Source organism: Calonectris borealis, chromosome 14 (assembly GCF_964195595.1).
Source record: "Calonectris borealis chromosome 14, bCalBor7.hap1.2, whole genome shotgun sequence".
Lineage (NCBI taxonomy): Eukaryota > Metazoa > Chordata > Aves > Procellariiformes > Procellariidae > Calonectris > Calonectris borealis.
In genome coordinates, this window is record NC_134325.1 from 7,688,103 (window position 1) to 7,707,551 (window position 19,449).

The 19,449-nt window shown below is 39.7% G+C and overlaps 2 protein-coding genes across 3 annotated transcripts in view; both read left to right on the forward strand.

The window, feature by feature from the left end:
• On the forward strand, nt 1–14,486 carry PSMA1 (proteasome 20S subunit alpha 1). Of its 2 annotated transcripts, XM_075163096.1 has the most exons (11): nt 2–110; nt 833–877; nt 3,835–3,936; nt 4,421–4,524; nt 5,368–5,456; nt 6,183–6,253; nt 7,082–7,211; nt 7,875–7,954; nt 8,848–8,952; nt 9,462–9,545; nt 14,335–14,486. In XM_075163096.1, exons 1-10 carry the CDS (start codon nt 108–110, stop codon nt 9,516–9,518), a joined length of 786 nt encoding a protein of 261 aa, XP_075019197.1. In that variant the 5' UTR covers nt 2–107; the 3' UTR covers nt 9,519–9,545; nt 14,335–14,486. The 2 variants fall into 2 exon arrangements, with proteins under 2 accessions (XP_075019198.1, XP_075019197.1); XM_075163097.1 differs by lacking the exon at nt 14,335–14,486 and having other exon boundaries at nt 1–110; nt 9,462–9,819.
• The window catches only part of COPB1 (coat protein complex I subunit beta 1), an 18,655-nt gene continuing 13,545 nt past the window's right edge, over nt 14,340–19,449 (forward strand). The window contains exons 1-6 of the mRNA XM_075163093.1: nt 14,340–14,486; nt 15,242–15,471; nt 16,231–16,400; nt 17,040–17,154; nt 17,764–17,856; nt 18,402–18,539. Coding sequence (XP_075019194.1) covers nt 14,396–14,486; nt 15,242–15,471; nt 16,231–16,400; nt 17,040–17,154; nt 17,764–17,856; nt 18,402–18,539 — 837 coding nt within the window. The 5' untranslated portion in view covers nt 14,340–14,395. The remainder of the gene's footprint in view (nt 14,487–15,241; nt 15,472–16,230; nt 16,401–17,039; nt 17,155–17,763; nt 17,857–18,401; nt 18,540–19,449) is intronic.

Below are 19,449 nucleotides of genomic sequence, written 5' to 3' on the forward strand. Positions count from 1 at the left end.
TCGAGGTGCGACTAGCGCTGCTTGGCTGCTTCCAGTCCAGAGCGGTCGCAGCCGGAGCGGTTCCCCCTCGCTGCCCCGGAGCCCGCGCCGCTGTCGGGGGAAGGAGGATGGTGAGAGGCGGCCGGGCCGGGCCGGGCCGGGGCAGGGCAGGGCACCCCGCGCCCCTTAACCGGGCTGCGGAGCGAGCGCGGGGGGAAGGGGCAGGGCGAGAAGGAGGGAGCGGGGCCGTGAGTAAGCAGTTCCCGGGCCGTGCGGGGCCGGGCTTGCCGCGGGCCGGGACTGGGCCTGGGCCTCGCTGCCGGGGCCCGGGGCTGCCCGGGGAAGGGGGCGGCCGCGCTCCCCTCGGCGGGGCAGGCGGGGCCCAGGGAGGGGGGCGCAGCGACGACGGGACGCGATCCCTTCGGCCCGGCCCGGCCCGGCCCGGCGCCGCCGGGAGGGGGTGGTGGCGGCTCGGTGTCCCCGGAGCGCGCAGAGCCCGGCGGGGGCCCGGCAGGGCTTCCCGCGGGCCGAGCGGCGGGGAGCGGGGCCGGCAGCGGCCCTTCCCGGCCCGGGCACCGGCATCTCCCCTTTCCGCTCTTACCGCTTCCCCGCCTCGTGTCGGGGCGAGGCCGGGGCTCGCTGCGCTGGGGCTTCGAGCTTGTGCTGCCCGTTCCGTCCGTGCTCTTACTCGGCGTGGAAAGAAACCTGACCGGAGGACGGTCCCCTGCCTCAGGCCTGGGGACAAGTACTTCGCGTAAAAGGCCCTGTGAAGAAAGCGGCCGGAGCTTCACTCGGGAAGGCTCTTTCTGCTGCTTGTTAGCTGTACTGATGGGCTGTATTTTGTTCATTCTAGTTTCGCAACCAGTATGACAACGATGTCACAGTTTGGAGCCCTCAGGTAAAATGTTCCGAAGCTTGCTAACTGGCTTTTTACTTGCTTTTTATTTTTTCTTCACTTTCGCAGCAGTGGTATCACAATAGCATCGATTGTATTCAGGTGCCTAAAGCTTACTGCAGTCTGCTCCCTTCGTGTTTTGTAGGCTGTAGGTTTCTAGAAAGCCATTAGCACATCTCTGAGCTTCTGGTGTACGAGCCTGAATGATGCTTAGCTGGGCCCTGGTACCTCAAAGTACTGAAGGCATTTGTTTTCTGAATGTACCTGTGAGGTATGAAATAGATGCTGTCATCGCTGGGGGTTGGGCTAGATGCTCTTTAAAGGTCCCTTCCAATCCAAACCATTCTATGATCGATTTACAGACCTATAGTAAAAAGTTGGTAAGTAAGGTATCGAAAAGCATGAAACTGAGCTTAAATCTCCCAAATATTAGGCTACTGCTAAGTCATTCCCTCTTTTGTTCACTAGCTAATGTTGGAAAGGAACGATTTAGTTTACAGTTGGGAAGAACTTTCTTATATTTTTTTTTTAATTAAGAGCTTTACTGTATTCAAATTGTTCAGAACAAAATCAAATTATTAAAAGTTAGTGTTTAGTGCTTGAGTGAGAATATGCTGACTTCTTCAAGCCTGGCATAACAGCACCTGTTGCTCTTTTTGTGCAGATGATTTTTACTGCCCTGTAAGTCCCCTATTTGAATGACTGTACCCACGTGGTAATCTGGGGCTTGGAATCTGAGATACTGATTTTTGCAGTATGAATTCACAGATCTTAATTTTCTAAATTGAAATGGTCACAAACATCCCTGTTGAATAAATTCCATGTATAAAGCTTATAATTATAACATTGAGAGCTAGAACATGCAAGTGGTTAAATGCCGTATGAAAGTGGTTAAATGCCGTATGATTTTGTAATGCAGTTTACATTGTGCTTCAACGATGAAGTCTGTGCAGCTGTGTGTCCCTAGTTTCCCATGTTGTGGACTGTTAGGGAGGCTTCATACTATCTCTCTACTTAAGATTATATTGAGATTTGCACTTGAATTTGAAATTTTATTACCTCTGAATCAGTTTCACATTGTGTATTCTTCTAAAAGTTACGCAGGTTATGTTGACTTCAAAATAAATATTCTAGAATTTTAAAAGCAAGTGTCAGTTCAGGTGTTTAATATTGCCTCTTCTCTTGGTCTGTACATTTTAAGATAGGATATTTATGGAAAATCGGAGTCTTGAAAATTGACTCGTTTCTAGATTTAGCAAAACTAAAGATTTATTTTAAGTGCAAATAGCAAATTGTATTAGTATAAAGTTAATATATTATTAGTTTGTGGGTTTGTATTACTACTGAAAATCTTCATCATGTAGTGGTACTATTTGCAAGATACATTTTCAACATACATTGTAACAGAGCATGTTTTGTACTTTCTGTCCTATATGAAGACAATCTTGAATATTTGAATGTTCTTTAGCCAATACCATGATAGCTGTAGATGGCTTTGAACTGTTTTCCTCCTTCTTAATGATTGTGTTTCTCTGGCAGATTCTGTATCAGGAACTTTAATTTTAAATTCTTTAATCTATCTGTTACTTTAAAAATTACTTTTAAAACTGTAACATTCTCTTGAGACTTTCAGTAGATATTGTGAAGTCATTAACAACACTCATTTCTAATTTTTTTTTTTTCATAAATTGCCTTGAAAATATGAATAGTGTGGATGTCTTTTATAAAAGACATTTAAAATTGCTACTATGCTGCAATTACTGCTCCATACATTCCTGTAAGTGAGGCAGTGTTATGATACAGTAATAATTATTGGCATTGTTAATACAGGAGCAAAGAATAATCATATTTTATTGGGGGATGTTTTCAAATATTGTTGTAAAGAAAAGGAGATACGAGATTAAAGGCTAGAACAGGTTTCACACTTTTTCATTCATGTTCTGTCATTCATGTTCTGTCATTCATCATTCATGTCATTGTTCTGTCATTCATGAAAGTTGATAAATACATGTTGGACAGGTCCCAGTGATTCCATACTGCTCTTGGGTAGGAAATATCCGATGTTATTGAAATTCCATTTATAACTTAGTGAATGAAATGGAACGTTAGGGTATTTTAAGCATCTAGTGGACTTTGTATTTCTCTAAATACATCAAATAAATAAAAAAAACCCAGCAACCTAATAGAAGGTGATTTCCTGTAGATTATCCCCAGTACATTTTACTATAACAGCTACTACATTCCACTCCATCACAACTGGTAGGATGCAACTCTGTGCTGCAGTTAGTAATTCCAGGACTTGCACAGTAGCAGTGAACGTGCTGACTATTTGACATAGGCTGGCCAACTAGAGTGCAGAAAATTAGCCTCTTTGCCCTCAGTGGTTGCATTAAAAGGATGTTGTTTTATTTTCCTGCAAAGCTTCTGGCCGCCTTTGCAGAACTTGTGGGGACTTAATTGTCTTTGAGACCTCTACTCCTCTTTCAGACTTTGCTGCAGTTGACTAATAACTTGTTCAGAAGTTATTAGGGAATGGATGGTGAGACACAACAATTGCATAAGACTCATTTCTTCAGGAAACTCGATTAAAAGTTAAGCGTCCAACTTCAGCTGGAAGTTCTGTCTTTGAATCACATTGAGTCAAATACCGATTCCTCTGAAGACGGTGATAAAAGTCTTGCGGTTCTAGTAATGTCAAGATTATTCACCCTTTCTTTTTAGTTTTCCTGTTTCTTTGTATGCAGTGGTGAGTGGCTCAGAGACGGCCAGGTTTATGTGGGTTAACGGTGAGGCGTTTGCAGAAGATAATTGAGGAAGTCTGTTGGTTGTAGGTTTAAACTGTGTTATGCAGTCAGTGTACCTATTGGGGTGGGGGAATCAAAGGTCTGAAAATCAAGAACCATTGAAAATTAATACAGATGATCAATTTTAGAATGGTTACCTTTGATTTTATTCTGCAGGGCCGAATTCATCAAATAGAATATGCCATGGAAGCTGTGAAACAAGGCTCAGCTACTGTGGGGCTGAAATCGAAAACGCATGCTGTTCTGGTTGCTCTAAAGGTAACTTCAAAACTGTGTTCTTGGGACAATAATGTTAGTGGAAGAGTTTTGGTTTGGCAAATTAGTTTTGCGCAGTCTGAATTTTTATGTGTAATGTAAATGCAATCCCAGTTTCCTGGTGCTTGGGTACCAGTATAGAACTATAAATATTTTCAGTACTAGTGCAAAGCAGATTTTCACAAAATGGTGAAGGAAATGAGTGAAAGACTTTTTCCCTTTAAAAGATAAGTGTTCCTCCTTTCTTTTTTTTTTTCATTAGTTATTAAGTAGTAAGTGTCTGTTCTTTCTTCCTTTCTGACAGTCTCCTACTGAAGTGGAATTAGATTTGGTTTTGGTTGATATATTTTTTTTGCAAGTTTATAAATTTTTTTTTTTTTATTGATTCATGATCATATTCAGTTCTTGCTATAAATGTTAGCAGATTTCTCCACAGTGCTTGGCAAGCTCTTCAGTCTGCCACATAGCTTTCTCCTTTTATGCATAGAGAGCACAGTCTGAGCTGGCAGCTCATCAGAAAAAAATCCTGTACGTTGACAACCATATTGGTATCTCAATTGCTGGACTTACTGCTGATGCAAGACTCTTGTGGTGAGTATTTTAGTTGTTGACATACACAGTTCTGCAATAATGAGTGAAAGTTCATTTGTAGGCTATTGCAAATGAAATTTTATGGTCAGCTAAGGATTAGTCTTGAGTTACTGCTCTGTTGTACTATGCCAAAGACCTCAGCATGAAATTCTGGCAGATTTTTAACTAGTTGGCAGAAATCTCATTTGTTTGGCCCAAAATTTTGCTCTTTGGTTTTGTTACTAGTAAGACAGTCCTGTCTGGTTTCCTCAGTGTGATGGGGTTTCCAAGCAGTCTGAGAAAGTGCATCACTTATTTCCCCCTAGCAGCTGCTTCTGTGTACACACATTTAAGAAAGTTATTAAAAACACACACATCTGTATGTGTCAGCTTCAGAGGGGTTTGCTTTTTACCTGCTGGCCACATAGTTTCATCAGATGAGGTAAATGTACATGGAAGGAGGAGTGTTCCTCAGTTTGATAGGAAAGGACAAAGAAGGCATAGGAAGAATTTCTAAAATAAATTTTAATAGCTGTAATGTTACAAAGAAATGTTACCGTTTAACTGTGGCTTTTTTCCAGATGATCCGTCTGTTGCCTGCGTGAACTTCCACCTTCTTTGCATTTGTATGGCTGAAATACTATAATACACTTTCAAACCTGTGGTCAACTTTCTAAATAACAATTATAGGTCATGATGAAATGAAATTACATAATGCCTTTGACCCTTTTTCTCAACTAGCAGGGCTGAAACAAAAATGTGCTTACCTTAACAGACACGTATTGAGACAAAAAGTCATTGTGACTTTCATCTATGCATTGGTTTGATTTTTTTAATCTTCTTTTTTTTTCTGTTTCCTCCTAGCAATTTCATGCGTCAGGAGTGTCTGGATTCTAGATTTGTGTTTGATAGACCTCTTCCAGTTTCTCGCCTAGTGTCACTAATTGGGAGCAGTATCCTTTTTTTTTTTTTTACACTCGTAACACTTTTATAGCTTTTTGCTTGTTCATACTTGTTCATGAAATGATTTCCATATGTCACAGCTTAAAAGTCATATTAAATGGAAACAGTTAATTCGAAGTTAATTTTTCTTTATTCAGATCACTTGTGTATTCTTTCAGAGAATATCCTATAATATGCACTGAACTGGTAGAGAAGCAATAAAAGTGCTATGCAACATTTAACATAGCACTGTTCTTCTGTTACATGGCCACGTGCCTTTGGAGGTGGGGGAGGAAAGATGACTGCACTGTTCAAAATATGATCGTTTACTGGATTGCAGCTGCTTGCTCAGATTCTTTTTTTTCTGTGGCAACTTCTGTCTCTGCATGGAACACAGCAGAGGCCTTGTATTCTGTTATCGGGTGCCTAGAAAAAGTTCAAAGGGATAAGAAATTAAATGAGGCTGTGCAGCGTTAGGTGAACTGTTTCTAGTACTTGGTTGAATGCACCACTCAGTTATTTCGGGAAAGCTAATTGCTAAATTTTCTTTTGATGAAAAAGAAGTTGGTATTCCAAGTAAGTTGCGAGATCTGTTTCTTTTGAACATAGTCTTCACTCCTGCAGAAAGGTTTGCAAAGACTATGTAATGATTTTGGTGCATCTCTGCTTGGCTTAGAAAAATGTTTTGGGTAATTAACATGTTTTTTTTTTGAGATTGTTTCCTTAGCTTACTTAAGAAACCCAGATACCAACGCAGCGTTATGGCAGAAGACCGTATGGCGTAGGACTGCTCATTGCAGGTTATGATGTAAGTAAGCTGTGCTAGTTACTATTGATCTAAAAGAAAACGTGCTTAATGCAATTTTAGACAACAAATAGATGTTAAGAGGGGAAGATGGAAGAGGCAGACTCACCAAAATTCTCTGAATAAGGAAATAACTTTCTGTATCTTACACTAAACCGTAACTTTTAAAAATGTTAATTAACAGCTAATCCTACGTACACTTATGAGGTGTACATTTCCAAGAATGAAAAACTAATTATTTTAAGGTGCAAAATGAGATACTGCAAACATAAGATTTGTCTGTGTTTTAAGGGATCAAAATGTTGATCCCACGATGACAGTAATTATTTTACTATTTACAAACTATTTACAAACTATTATTTTAAATACCTTTTATAAAAAAAATGGATGTGGAAATCATCACTGGCCTCTCTCTTACTTGTTTAGCAACAACAGTTTGCTTAATGCAGCACACACAGAATCTCTGCCCTCGAGATTTTTGACATGAGGAAGGTTGAAGGAAACTGTCGTCTTGCCTGAAATCTTGCATGGTGTGATTAAGTCTACAGCAGGTTTTTACTTTTGTGCAGATAAGACGGAATGCGTGTAAAATATCTACTGCAAGCCATGAAGTAGATTATTGCTTTTTTTTTCCCCAGTAGCTTTGAAGGAATTGTATAAGAACAGTGTTATGAGAAGCAATGTAAAATAAAATATGTGCATACATACAAGCTATGCAATGTACCACGAAGCAAAACTGTTTTAGAAAATATCATGTGTTACAGCAGCAGACTTGGTATTAATTTATACATTTGTTTTATGTTCTGTGGGGCTTTTTTTCTCTCTTTGTAGGATATGGGTCCTCACATCTTCCAGACTTGTCCCTCTGCAAACTATTTTGATTGCAAAGCAATGTCCATTGGTGCTCGTTCACAGTCAGCACGAACTTATTTGGAGAGACACATGACTGAATTTACTGACTGTGAGTAATCAAACCCTCTCTATATAATGGTACTCATCAATTATGCAGTTTATTTTCTGCTACTGCTTTGTTCTTTTGCATTTAGTAAGATATGAAGATAAATTTTGGGAGCCAAGTTTGGCATGTGTAAATCTGCATGAAGACAAAATTGTAGAGAAAATGTTACAAAGCTTCATTTCTAACATCTGGACGCTTATTACATCTAATGGAAAGAGAAGTTGTGCTCAGAAAAGCAGAAGAAAAAAGTAAAAGGCCTCTGCCCTATTTAACCCAGGGAAAGAACAATTCTTTTCGTATCAGAGCAGGGGTAGTATGTCAGGGCAAGTATTTAGGTGGTGCATTTAAAATGGTGGATTTATTTCTATAAGAAACGGTGATGAATGCTTGGGGAAAAAACAGTGTGATTATCACTGCACTGGAGACAAGGCAGGTGCCAAAACCATACGCATTTGACCTCAACTGTAGGGAAGGGCTGGTTTCTCAAGGTATACTTTTATAACAAACTCTGTGATCAGTACCAGACATACCTAAGGAGAGGAGTTCTGGAAGTCAAGCTAGTCAAGCTGATTTTCTAGTTGTCAGCTGGGAATCGGAAGAAGAGGAAATGAGTGTCTAGAGATAATACCATACATTTTGTAAATGTCTTTCTGATTTCATTTTAAGGTAATCTAAATGAGTTAGTTAAACACGGACTGCGTGCCCTGCGAGAGACTCTTCCTGCTGAACAGGATCTGACCACCAAGGTAAAACTAGGTTTTCTTAACGAGAAATTTTACTGCCACTGTTATTAGAAATAACTGTGACAAAAGTCATGTAAAGTATGGCTGGCACTGAAATTTGGAAGCTGAATTCTGGTAGATAATATCATCTTCACCTCATGTCATCAGTTTATCTACAATTTCCTTAATTATCTCAGATTTAATTTTCTTAACAAAAATGATACTTTCTCTAAACAAGACATTGTTTCCCTGGTTGCTTCATTCTATTTTAAACTTTGATCAGTGTTTTAAGATGCATTACATGCAACTAGAATCACAACTTCGTGTGTAAGCACAGTCAGTAATTCACCTGGGAGGTGACGGAAGGTAATGCACAAACAGTTGATTGAGTATCCAGCATCAAAAAGTTGCAGAAACTTCTGACAATGAATTGAGGAACTGTCGAACAAGAAAATTCTAGGCATATCCATTAGTTAGTGTTCTGCTTGTGGCTGATCTGCCCTTTTCCATGTTTAATTTTTTTTTTACTCTTAGCCCACCTTGGTTTTTAGAACTTTTAAAATAATGAAAATGCAAAATAAGATTAAAATAAGTGGTTTTGAAAAATCGTGTATGTTATTAAAAAGAAAACAAAAAATTGGAAGAAATTGAAACCCTTGAAAAGTAGTTTTACTGACAAGATTTTGAAACATGGTAGCTTTTGTAGGGTATAAATCTGCCTCCCTTTCCTTTTCTAGTGCAACCTACCAAAGAGGGAGTCTCAAAATTTCCTTTTTTCCTTAAGCAGACACAAACAGCACAATGAGTCTCTTTACCGCAGGAGGAAACTTCCATCTGTTTCATGAGCAAAAGCTGTAAAGCCACAGAGTTATTTGCAGAAAAATGCTTCTCACTTCTTTCAAAACCTTGCTTAACAGAATGTTTCCATTGGAATTGTTGGCAAAGACATGGAGTTTACCATCTATGACGATGATGACGTAGCACCATTCCTAGAAGGTCTTGAGGAGAGACCACAGAGAAAGGTATGTGGTTTAGATATAAATCAATAGGCTTTGTTGAAAGACAGCATTTTGTGATGTATGACCTGTCACATTTATGTTTACGACATTTAACTCTCTACTACTCCAGTAGATTTTTAGGAATGTGATTTTTTAAATTTGAAGTTACTATATGAAAACCGTATAATCTTAGCTGGAGACTAAGATGCTTATTAAATCAACTTATGCTGAATTGGTGCCAGGCTGTTCCAATGTCGTCTTCTTTCCTCATCTTTGATCAAGTATTGGTTTTCACTTTTTTGCAACAGAAGTAACTACGTATGTTTCTCATTCCTGTCACAAGATGCATCCTTAGTCTCCTAATTACCAACTTGGTCCTGTTCCATGCTTAATTTGGATAACACTACTTTGTAAGCTATTTGCTGACATGAGCTGCATTTACCACTCGTGGCGCTCAATTGAGGATAAAGCTGATTTGTCAAATGTTGTTTTCTGCCCTCCTATAATATATATGTATTTTTCCTCTCTTTAAGCCTGCTCCGCCTGCTGATGAACCTGCAGAAAAGGCAGAGGAGCCGATGGAGCACTAGTTGGTGGATGAGTTCCTCTGTGTTAACGTATGTCTAATTATACAGGAACATTTATCCATTTGCTGGTAACTTTATCCTCACCTATATGCATTTTCTGCCGATACATTCTGAGGATTACTCTTAAAAGAAAGAAACCAACCCACCTATCCTTAAAAGATAGACAGGAGATCATAATTGGGTGTATTTTCTTTGACAAGAAAGGTGTAATCATTTTCTAAATAGTACATGATACTGTTTTTTAATGAAAAGCATACTGTCTTTAACTTGTAAGGACAAGTGGAAATAAATCACTTTCTTGGAATCTGCTGTGGGTTTGTTTTTTTTAATCTGAACGAACCGATTCAAATACTTCTGTCATATCAAGGTGCCATTGTGTATTTGACCATTTGTCAGAGTGAGCATTTACTTACTGTATATAAATGTGATGCTCTTGGAAACGTTTGAAGTGAGAGGGCTTTAAAATGCCTGCAGAAGTACAAAATAGTTGTGGAACAAATAGGGTGCAGCGTGTTTCCCCATGTTGTCTTGTCATTGTCTCAAACTCAACTTGGGAAGACATTTCTGGTTACGAGCGTTTACCAGAAGCATTGCAGGCTGAAGAAGCGCGAAGCTGCCAGCCAGCTTGTGTTTGGTTTTCCGAGTTCTCCGCTTTAGTAAACCCCAGCTCATGTGGAACCAAAATGAATCACTTTATTTCTTTAGAGCTGACAGCCAGCCATGGGGTAGCGAAGGGCTTTTAGCTCACTAATGGCCTAAACGGACGTAACGAGGGAAGCAGATAAAATTCCCATTACAGGTCCCCTGAGCTGCGGAGTCTCTGCATTGCTGCTGCGTAAACAGCCTCTGCCGGGCTTTGCCTCTTCAGCCTGCTCTGCGCGGCCTGACTGAGGGGTGCCTGGTGCCCGCTGGGATTCGAGCTGAACGCCACGAGATTTGGGACTAACAGCGACTTCTTAGGGACGCTGGCAGGGAAGCCCAGGGAGTCGGTGCTTCCTAGGTGCAAAGTGGGTGTGACGCTGTATTTTAAGCAAAATGAGTTCAGCGTTATTTTTTTCATTTTCCATGTTGGATCATTCTATTATAATTATTCTCACTAATGGAGACATTGAAAGGAATAAGAAACAAGTGAGTTCACTTCGGGGCTTGATATCCTGCTCAATGTACTTTTAAAAAAGGAAAAAAAAAAAGACTAAAAACTTGCATCTTGTCTTTTATTAATTAATAAGGCATGGCGCTGTTTTGAACAGGCTTTAAATGCTATGTTGAATCCATTTAAATAGTTTAGTCATGAAAATATTAACAAAATAGTAATACCAGGGCAGTGTAGTTTTAAGCGCTAGACAAAGCTTAATTTTTTTCTGTTTTTTTTACCACTATTATTTTTCTATTTGTTTTTTTCCCAATTTATTTTTTCTCCTATTTATTTCCCTCCCCCTTTTTTTTTTGTGAGATTTTTTTGGGGTTTTTTTTTTTTGTTTGGTTTGTTTTTTTGTTTTGTTTTTTTTTTTTTTTTAAATCCATTGCTATTTTCATGAAAGGCGTCCCGAGGCTTACGGAGCCCACCCTCCAGCCTGCGCAGGAAAAACACGCCTCGCCGCAGTGCTGACGTTGCCTCGCACGGGGCCATGACGTCAGAGGCGGAAGCCCCTCCTCCCGCCCTCGTGGCGGTCCGGCGCGACCCTTTCCCCGCCCGCACGGCAACGCGAAAGGGGCGGGGCCGCCGGGGGCGGCCCCGCCCCTTTCGCGTTGCCGTGCGGGCGAGAGGCGTGTCCCGCTAGGGCCGCCGTACTATCGATGTGGCCCGGGGAGGGAGCGGCTCCACGTCAGCCATCGCCGGAGCGGGATCGCCGCGGGCAGAGCTCCGCACCGGGCCCGACTCGACCGGACCGGGCCGCCGCGCCACCGGGTACGAAGCCTCGCGCCTGGGGAGCAGCGGCCTCGCCGGGCTGGGGGGCGTGGGGCAGTGGGGGCCATGGCGGTGCCGCCGCTGCGGCGGGGCCCGCAGGCCCGAGGCCTCACGGCCCCGCCGGCGTCTTCCTGGAGGCTCCCTCAGGGGAGCCCCGGGCACCGCTAGCGGGGGGCACGGGCCTGCGGGGCTTAGGGCCGCCTGGCGTTTTTGGGTGCCTTTGTGGTGCGGCCTCCCGGAGAGGTGCTGTGGTGTGGCGGTGTGGTAGGTCTGAATTCGCTCAGGGGAACGGCAGGCAAACGGTGACATCTGAGTGTTTTAAGTTTTAGCTCATAGCTAACTATGCCTGGCGTTTTGAGCAAAAAGTAATCACCTGGAAAATTAAGAAAGAAGTCTCCCTAAACTGGCTATAAATTTACTCGGGCTTTTTTAATAAACGTTTTTATGTTATATATTGTAGGTCGTGCATCAGTGGAACAACGCTTTCACGGGGTTTTGGTTCCGGTGGTACCCCGGTTCATAAGGCTTCCCAAGGATGTAGCTGGAGAGCAGGCGTGGCTTTTTGTCTTCCTGTGTTCTATAAACTGTATAGCTCAATTTCCTTATACGGGTGCTCACAAATTTTATTGCTGAAGAAGCAGAGTAGCACCTGCTTCTGTGTCTGTGGGGATTCTCTGTGAGATTAAACTGTGATTTCAAAGCCTGGTGCCTTGCAAGGAGGAGGGCTTGGTGGTTGCTCTCCCTGCTAGATCTCCCAGCTCTGCATTTTAGGAGAGTTGTTTTTCACTGCTGCTTTTCAGAGCCTAAAATACACTTCACGTTTTCATGCTTCAGAGACCTGTTTGGCTGTGATTTTTGGGAGAATTTCTGCAGTTGAGATCTTTATATGAGTAAAGATACCTGGTCTACTTTTCACACAGATCTACTTTATGGTCTGTTTGAGTAGTTATTGGAGATGAAGGTGCTAGTTGCAAGGCTTTGAGGCAGGAGTTCTGGGTAAGAGTGTGGAAAAAAGTATACAAAAAGTTGCTCCTGAGGCAAGAAGACAGTCGTATTTCTAAAAATGAGCAGGAGTTATTTATATGGATATTTGTAAACAATGAGTTTGAAGGATCTAATCCTTAAAAATACAGAATTCATAACAGAAGGAGGCGTTTTTTAAATAAATGTATTGGAATTTTCTTTTTTGTTGTGGTAGTTGAGGTACTGTTTTAATTGTGTTGTTTTCCTGTGTAGAAAGAGGCTGCAGCACAAGTCACCTGCTCACTGTTCAGCCTGAGGTTCTCTAGGTGCCTGTTTGGTGAGAAGAGGGACTTTGGACCCCGTACCAGCTTGTGTAGCGTCTCAGCCATTCATTCAAACGCTGCTACTCCACATCCCACCTTCCCTCCTCTTTCCTCAGAAGTATTTGTGGGGCGGTGCTTTTAACCAGGCTGGGAATGGGTGTTTGTGGGTCTGTTGGATTTTGTTTGTTTTTCTCACTGCTTCAAAAGTAAAGTAGGAGTGGTGAGTTTACAGGGTTTGCATCTCAAAAGTTGTTTGCACAGGTAAAAGAGGTGATGTGGGGTAGGAGCTGGTGTCCTCAGACAATAACTTCTTAAATTGGCATGTTATTGAAAGCTTTATGTCTTGGAGGTATGGCCCTACTCAAGATCATCGAACTTTAAAAGAAAAGTGATCTGCAGTGAAAGCATAGCATTCAATTGGAGAGTTTAGTGTTTTCATCTTTTATGTAAATCATGACCTTTGATGGGGATCATTTTGTTCAGTTCTGTTGGCTCTATTATTAGTAATAATAATTACATAAAACAAGTGTGTGCTTTACACAATATTTGACTGATGTGTAGATTATCATTTAAAGTAAAAAGGCATCTTCCTTTTTTTAATGATTTGTTTAACTGAGTCTAAGATTTCAAGAAAATTAATAACAATAAAAGCACAGAGAAAGTAGTTTTTCTGTAAATTTTCTGACACATTTTCTGTAGAAGATACAAAATTGCTCATGTAATAAAAAGTAACAATCTTCTTAACCGTGCTTGTTAGTATGGTATCATAGCGTTAACTGAGCAAGCTCAAACGAGCATTTTTCATTACTTAAGAAATGGAATAAAAAGTTTGATTTGACCTTAGTTGTCTATTATATAAGGAAGAAACAAACGTGAGAATGAAGATTGAGCTTAATTGCTAATTTTGTTTTCTGAACTGTCAGCCACACAACAGCTTTGATAGATCTGTAACTTTCTTGTACTTTTTACTATAAAATACTTACTTTCCTCATTACTGTCTAGCGGAGCAGTTAGACAGTAGAGTTGAACTGGGCTGAGCATCCTTGGCAAGCAAAAGGGCAGCCCTGCTTCCCTCTCCACCATGTCGTCTTTTCTTCCATCCTTGGTTTCTGCTCTGTTGGATCTCGTGCTCATCTTCAAAGCTTCCTTCATAGGCTGATTCAACTTGTTAAACAAGTCAAAAACTCTTTCCTTTTTTTTTGCTGTGATGTTTTTCAGCTGATTTGCAGCTTGGGTCAGTTCACCTGGAGGGGCACAGGACTGCAGGGAAGGTGGTGGGAATATAGAGCCGGGATCAGGGGGTGAGTAGATGAGGGAAAAGCTGCTGCATCCATTCAGCTGCAGTCAGGTGCCCATACACTTCTGTTATCTCTGACTGTGCCAAAGTATTGGAAAGATTTCTTTAATTTACTTTTTTTTTGTCTTTGAGTAATTTCATGTTCTTCATTGTTTGGTACTAACAGGAATGTTTTAGCGTAACAGAAAATTGAGAAGGCTTTTGAAAGTTGCTTCTCAGGAAACCAGCAATCCCTTCAAATCATTAAGTCAGTTGCGAAAACACTTTTGTGTTGTTTGTTAATAAAATCCGTTAACTTTGGGATGGCTTTGTTTGCTTGTTTTTTAGGTTGTCTGATATTTGTGTCAAAATAATTCTTCCACTGAGAAAACTTTTGTAACCAAGAACCATGACAGCTGCAGAGAACGTGTGTTACACGTTAATCAATGTTCCGATGGATTCAGAACCACCTTCTGAAATCAGCTTAAAAAATGACCTAGGCAAGTAATCGACGATGATTTGAAAGATACTCCATCTTACCTGAATTATTCTCGCATTCTCTCATTGTGCCTTTCCTAGAATATTGTTTACATTTTATAAACTCAAAACAAGTCAATTTGATGTTTATTTTGTTGTATTGATTTGTGAAATGTGTACATTCCTCTGTTTGCTGTGTTTTGAGAAACTTCATGATATTTATCTTATGTGTTGTGGTTTTGGTTTTTTTCCTCCCCCCTCAGTCTATGCAAAAATTTGAAATCCATTTCTGTCTTTCTGTTTGAAGTAATACCTGTTTGGGCTCAGGCAGATTTAAGTAATGCAATAATAAGCAACAAGTTGTCTTATCACTTGTTCAGTGCACTGCTGTATCTTGCTGGCAGAAATGGCAGTGTTAGTATTTAGTCTATGTATGACATCAGAGTGCATTGTAGTATCCTGGTATAAAAGGCTGTTTAGATTTAAGCATTGAAACAATTGTGAAATTTGTTGAACTCTGTTAATTCGAATATGTTGATCCTAGAATTAAGTCTGAACTCCATGCTTATTCTTTAAATATCTCTTGCTTCCTATTTATCCTTTTAGTAGAAGTAAGGGTGTGAATCTTATTGATATGCTATATTGCATTCTTTCAGAGGGGGTTTGTATCTTCTGACACTGAAAATCAGTATTCCTGTTAAACTAACTGTGACATGTTAGCTTTCCTGTTTTCATAATTACTGTGATTTGTTTTCTTGATTTTTCCTATCCTCTTTAGAAAAAGGAGATGTCAAGTTGAAGACAGAGGCCTTGAAGAAAGTAATCATTATGATTCTGAATGGTGAAAAACTACCTGGGCTTCTGATGACCATTATACGTTTTGTGCTGCCTCTCCAAGATCATACCATCAAAAAACTGCTGCTTGTCTTTTGGGAGATAGTGCCAAAGACCACTCCAGATGGCAGGCTTTTGCAAGAAATGATCCTTGTATGCGATGCTTACAGAAAGGTAGCCCATTATTTATTTCATTGCTTAGGTTCCTATACTGGATCTTCATAGGAAGTGTATCATTTTGTGTTATTTAATATATATATATATATAAATGACTTTTGCTCAGCATTTTCTTCCTAACCGTTTTGTCTCAGTGCTTCAGAGCTGGATAATTGTAGATAACCAGCAGACCTACTACCAAGGAGTTTTTATGTGTTCTTTTACTGTTACGACTTAACAAAAATTTAGTGCTTTTCATTTCCAAGTCAGTGAACCTTAAATATGAGGGGTAACCTAATTACCATCTTCACAGTGTTTTGGGACAGGCCATGGTACATAGAAGGACACTATTTTTGGAATAGCTTCATCATGGTGTATTTGGGACACTCCTTCACTAAGATAAGGTCCTTCAGCTTCTTTGGGAATGGCTTGGACGCAGATGAACATAATATGCACTAGAGTTTAGAATCCAGTGTGCAGGATGCCTGCAGGGTGAGCTTTCACAGCCCTAATAATCAGAGAAAACATACAATGCAGAAAAAAAATAATCAGGCTTTGTAAGTTTTACTACACAGAAATACATGTTTTTAAATATTGTGGAACAGCAGTGTTTTAAGAAGGTATTTCAAATGAAGACAGTGAGGTGTTGTTGTGGATGTTGGGAGCTTGTATCATGGGAAAGCTTAATCTGGGAGAAGACTAGCAAGTGCATTCATCTTAGCTTAACAATTAGGCTGAATAGTCTGGCATTTCAAATATGTTTCTTGTTGATTTTAGGATCTTCAGCACCCAAATGAATTTATCCGAGGCTCTACTCTCCGTTTTCTTTGTAAGCTGAAAGAAGCAGAACTGTTGGAGCCTTTGATGCCAGCCATTCGTGCATGTCTAGAACATCGTCACAGCTACGTGCGCAGAAATGCCGTTCTTGCAATTTACACGATTTATAGGTAAATGCCAGAAACCACTTGAAGTCGTGGATGCAGAAGACCAAGGCCAGTTTTAGTGATCTGGATAGTTTTTGAGATCTCATAAATATTTATCAATCACTGGTGTGGTGTTTGGGGTTTTGTTTGTTTGCTTTTTCTCCTCTATCTAACGGATTACTTGGGAAAAGCAAAAGACACTGCTGCTGTTTTTTCTGAGATCCTTATATTGCAGGTTAATTTGTATGGGCAAATGGCTTTCTTAATTATGTAAACGTTATTAATAGTAATCATTGTCCACAAATGTCCATAAATATAGAAGAATCCTTGCAGGAATGTGCATATATAAATTTATTTGAAGCGAGACATTCTGCACGTACTGCAGTTATATACTAAGCATTATTGCAGTTGTTACCTAACAGTGTGGCTGAATGTTACTATTAAACAGAAATCATTGATGGGGTAATGTCTTAGCTATCATGATAACAAACAATTTTTTAAAGCTCTTTTAGTCTGTTCACAGTTTCAAATAGCTACAAAAAAGCTATGTATCCCCATTTTACACTTTTTGAATTTTTGTAAATTCTTGTCTTTAGGATATGCACTTAAGCATGAGGTTCTACTCCTTACCAGCAGTTCTTTTAATTTTTTTTTTTTTTAAAGAAATTTTGAACATCTTATACCTGATGCTCCTGAATTGATCCATGATTTCTTGGTGAATGAGAAAGATGCAAGCTGCAAAAGAAATGCATTTATGATGCTAATTCATGCAGATCAGGTAAGGATACTTGTCCTCAAACTTGCTTGGTTAAAATACTTGAAAATGTTCTAGGTAACTAGCCAGTAATTTGTTGGTAGTATAAACTATTTATATTCATAAAAACCTATATATGGTAGTGTTAACCCATTTGTGGAATATTTGGTAACTGAGAAATTTAAAGTAGGTCTTTAGTGCTGTCTTCATTTTAAAAGAGAATTGCTGTATTTGGTGAAGGTATATGTTGGTGCTGAAAACTGTAATTAGTTTTGCCAAGTGAGCTTAACCAGATTAAGAAGTGCTCCATTACCTACCGTTTTATAGCTTTTGTAGTCACATGAGAAAGAAATGGCAATTTCTGTTCAGCATTTTGGATTATTTGCTCTACAGGCAATTGCCTTTTGTGCCTGATTGCCATTAGTTTTGTCTCTCTTTTTACCATCTATAGGCAGAATGGATTAATTTGCCCTTCAGATATACAATGTTTTCATAAATTGTTTTAAATTTCAAGTTGAAGAGTTGTATATATGCTGTTTTGTGTTTTGGTTTTTAAAATGTGTTTTGATTTAAAACATAGCTGAGTGAGCAAACTCCGAATAATTTAGAATAACTTATCTTTTATTTGTATAGGATCGAGCTTTGGATTATTTGAGTACCTGTATTGACCAAGTCCAAACATTTGGTGACATATTGCAGTTGGTTATTGTTGAACTAATTTATAAGGTAAAAGGGAAATGTGGCACATTTGAAATAAATGTACATGTTAGATTATATTAGACTGCTTTTTAAAAGGGATAGAACGTTGCTGGAAAAGGCATTATAACTGGCATTTAGTCCATGTCAGGAATATGTCATTGTTTAGTAGAGCTGAATAAGATTTGTCTCTTGAAACAAGGAACTGCTCAAGTGTGCACAGTATAGAGCAATATGTCTCACATGATTTGCTGTGATGTGGACTGTGTATTATCAGACTGTTCTTCGTGGACATGAGCAGGGCATCTGTTGCAGAAGCTAGAAGAGGCTATGCCCTTCCTTTTGATCTGAGATTTTAAGACCTTGTAGCATTGCATTGAATTGTCAATAATAGCTTTTTAATAGCTGTTATAATTAGATTTTTACAACTGTGAATGACACTTCTTATCCCCAGAAAAGGTTGTCACCTTTTGCTTAATTTTGTCCTTGTTGTAAGATCATGGAGCAGTTAAGCTGAACGATTGCTGTTTTCTTTTTTCTTTATGTGCCAACTGTGCATTGTTCTTATTATCTAGGTCTGTCATGCGAATCCATCAGAGAGAGCTCGGTTTATTCGCTGCATCTACAACTTACTGCAGTCATCGAGTCCTGCAGTGAAGTATGAAGCTGCAGGTACTCTAGTTACACTCTCCAGTGCACCAACAGCAATCAAGGTATAGAAGTGATGTTTTCAGACATTTCGGTAGCTTTTAGTGCACTGGAATGAATACTGTATCCTGTACATTGATACCTTGAAAGAGCAAAGGCTTTAGTAATATGGGGTGGTTAACACTTGGTACAAAACACTGTCTTAAAATATCTTTTAAAATTGGTCACAAAAAAAGACTGAGACTGTATTTTGCAGACCTGCAGCTGGTGGACTTCGTGTCACTTTGGTAGGGGACAAACTTGAATACTGTGCAAACTATTGTACAATAGTTGATACCAACCTGCAACCTTCTTGGCATACTGAGCAAAGCAGACTAAAGCTGAAGATTTGCAGAGATTGAATGACTTTTTGTATTCATGATATTACTCTTTTCAGACCAGGGTGGAAACATAAAGCAGTGAAGATTTGTATTGATTACTGATTGACCTTGGGTTCCTAGATTTATGTTTGTACAGCTGATTATTTGAGATCACACAGAAATTTTGACCTTGTTGGAAGTTTCAAAAATAGAATATGCAAGTCTAGATTTAGAGTAAAAGCATTGTAAACAATAGTTTCAAAAGATCAGGACGAGTATTAATTCCAACATTCTTGCTTTAGCGTAGTCATTTTTGTTGAGTAGGAATATTGTTCATAGAAGCTGTCATTAAAACTGTATCTAGATAGGCTAACACTGGCAACTATTTTAAATTGGTTTTCATGCCCTGTTGTGTACTTAAGAGCTGACCCAAAGCATGCCAGGAAATTTATCTCTTTATGACTTTCTTTGCATTTGAAATCAAGTCTGTGTACTGTAAGCTGATGCCATTGTGAGCCTTCCTGTGTAATTTTTGTAATGTGGTGGAATCGATGTTTACAGTGGACCAGAAAGTTTTAAAGGCTGTTCTCAGGTTCATTTCTGTGCCAACTCTTTG

Coding starts and splice junctions, on each gene's coding strand:
- PSMA1 (XM_075163097.1), top strand. Junction 5,457..6,182: donor AGTGTCACTAATTGGGAGCA/GTATCCTTTTTT, acceptor AGCTTACTTAAG/AAACCCAGATACCAACGCAG. Junction 8,953..9,461: donor AGGAGAGACCACAGAGAAAG/GTATGTGGTTTA, acceptor CCTCTCTTTAAG/CCTGCTCCGCCTGCTGATGA.